The following is a 1,677-nucleotide window of genomic DNA, read 5'->3' as shown; positions in this document are numbered from 1 at the left end:
CACATGATCTATTATGGTAGATTTAAGTTAATACAGTGAAACCTCTCAAGTTGTACATCTCGCTATGTTGTACGCATTTTGATAGAACCAAATGAAATACATTGACTTTTATGGGAGATTTTTTGTTGTACACCTCTTCATCTTGTATGTTGTACAATTTCTTCGCCACAAAAATGATCCGTTTGACCTCTCAAGTTGTACAAATTACCATTAAAAATGACAAAATCCGTAATTACGCTGAACGCAGCCAAAATTTTCATAATCTTCCTATCACTATTTTCAAATCTTTTCACTTTGATGTATTATCAAATATTTGGCTCATAAATACGATGAGACGCTCACGCTCAGTGTAGTGTGAGCTGTTGTATCGTAATTTGTTGCCAATATTTCACTGTCTATAATCGTTCGTCGTACTGCATAACAACGATTGTCGTTGATCCACGTAAGAATTGAATTTTTTTATTGACATGGTTCATATATAATTAGAAAGTGTGAGCGATTATGACGTTTAAAAAATCTGTATATTTTTTACATACCCGCCGTGAAGTACAATCGAACCAGTAGTCGCGAAGGTTTGTTTATACTTTAAGGTCTGTGTCTAATCATTTGCCATACAGTACATATTACGAAGATTTATCAAGGTGCTTATTAATTCTGTTATTTCGCTTCAACTATACAGCAACTGCAATATGAGCGCAAAGCGTAAAGTCGAGACCGATTTGAGCAGCAAGCACATTAAACGAAAGGCTCCGAATGAATTAACCGTCGACAAGAAAAATCAGATTATCGACTTGGTTGACTGAGAGTCAACTGAGACTGAGAATTTTGGCATTGCAGCTGCTACTGTAACCAATATTGTCAAAATGAGAACGACGGCAGCTGATTTCATTGTAACCGGACCCATGTTGGAAGGCAAAGCAAAAGAAATTGCTGCTAGATTGAATAACACAAAATTTCAAGCAAGTAATGGATGATTGCACCGTTTTCTAGATAGAAACAATATTACTTTTCGAGTTCTTTGTGGAGAGGCTGCAGGTATTGACCTCGAAGAAGCAAGTGATTGGAAAAAAAAAATTCCTGGTTTGTTGAAAGATTATCATCCAAAAGACAGTTTCAATGTTGATGAGACAGCATTAATCTATTGGCAGTCTCTGCGGAAGTTTTACGTGAAGAAAAACGACTCGTGCAAAGGAAGCAAGTTATCGAAAGAACGATTGAGCGATCTGTTTTGCTGCAGTTCGACAGGCGAGAAGCTAAAACCACTTGTGATTGGAAATTCTAAAAAAACCAAAGATATTTAAAAAAGAAGGTATCACAAACTTTAGAACCTTGGAACATTGGAAATCTAATAAAAAGGCCTGGATGACTTCTCAGATCTCAGAAATGTTACAGCATATGATTTTTCACGCAGAAACCGAGTCCACTTCGCAAGTTTTAGTCAAATCAATAACAGTTCTGCATGCAATTCGATGGGTTTACGCTGCTTGGGAACAAGTTCCCACAACAACGATTGTAAAATGTTTCATACATGAAGAATTTGACAAGCTTGATGATCAATTGACAGAACCACATAGTCTGCACCTCGGTCTGCACGAAAACTCTAATGACATTGAACAAGATTTATTTTTCCTCGATGAAGTTGTGAGAGCGGAGATGAACTTTGCTGTGCATGAAAGT

The 1,677-nt window shown here is 36.8% G+C and overlaps 1 protein-coding gene across 1 annotated transcript; it reads left to right on the top strand.

The window, feature by feature from the left end:
• The first annotated feature begins 863 nt into the window (after positions 1–863).
• On the top strand, positions 864–1,301 carry LOC130446840 (tigger transposable element-derived protein 6-like). The gene is made up of 2 exons (XM_056783328.1): positions 864–963; positions 1,015–1,301. Exons 1-2 carry the CDS (start codon positions 864–866, stop codon positions 1,299–1,301), a joined length of 387 nt encoding a protein of 128 aa, XP_056639306.1.
• The last annotated feature ends 376 nt before the right edge of the window (positions 1,302–1,677 follow it).

This window comes from Diorhabda sublineata, chromosome 7, assembly GCF_026230105.1.
Source record: "Diorhabda sublineata isolate icDioSubl1.1 chromosome 7, icDioSubl1.1, whole genome shotgun sequence".
Taxonomy (NCBI): Eukaryota; Metazoa; Arthropoda; class Insecta; order Coleoptera; family Chrysomelidae; genus Diorhabda; species Diorhabda sublineata.
The sequence above is the reverse complement of the archived record's forward strand: the minus strand, read 5'-3'. Positions and strand labels throughout refer to the sequence as shown.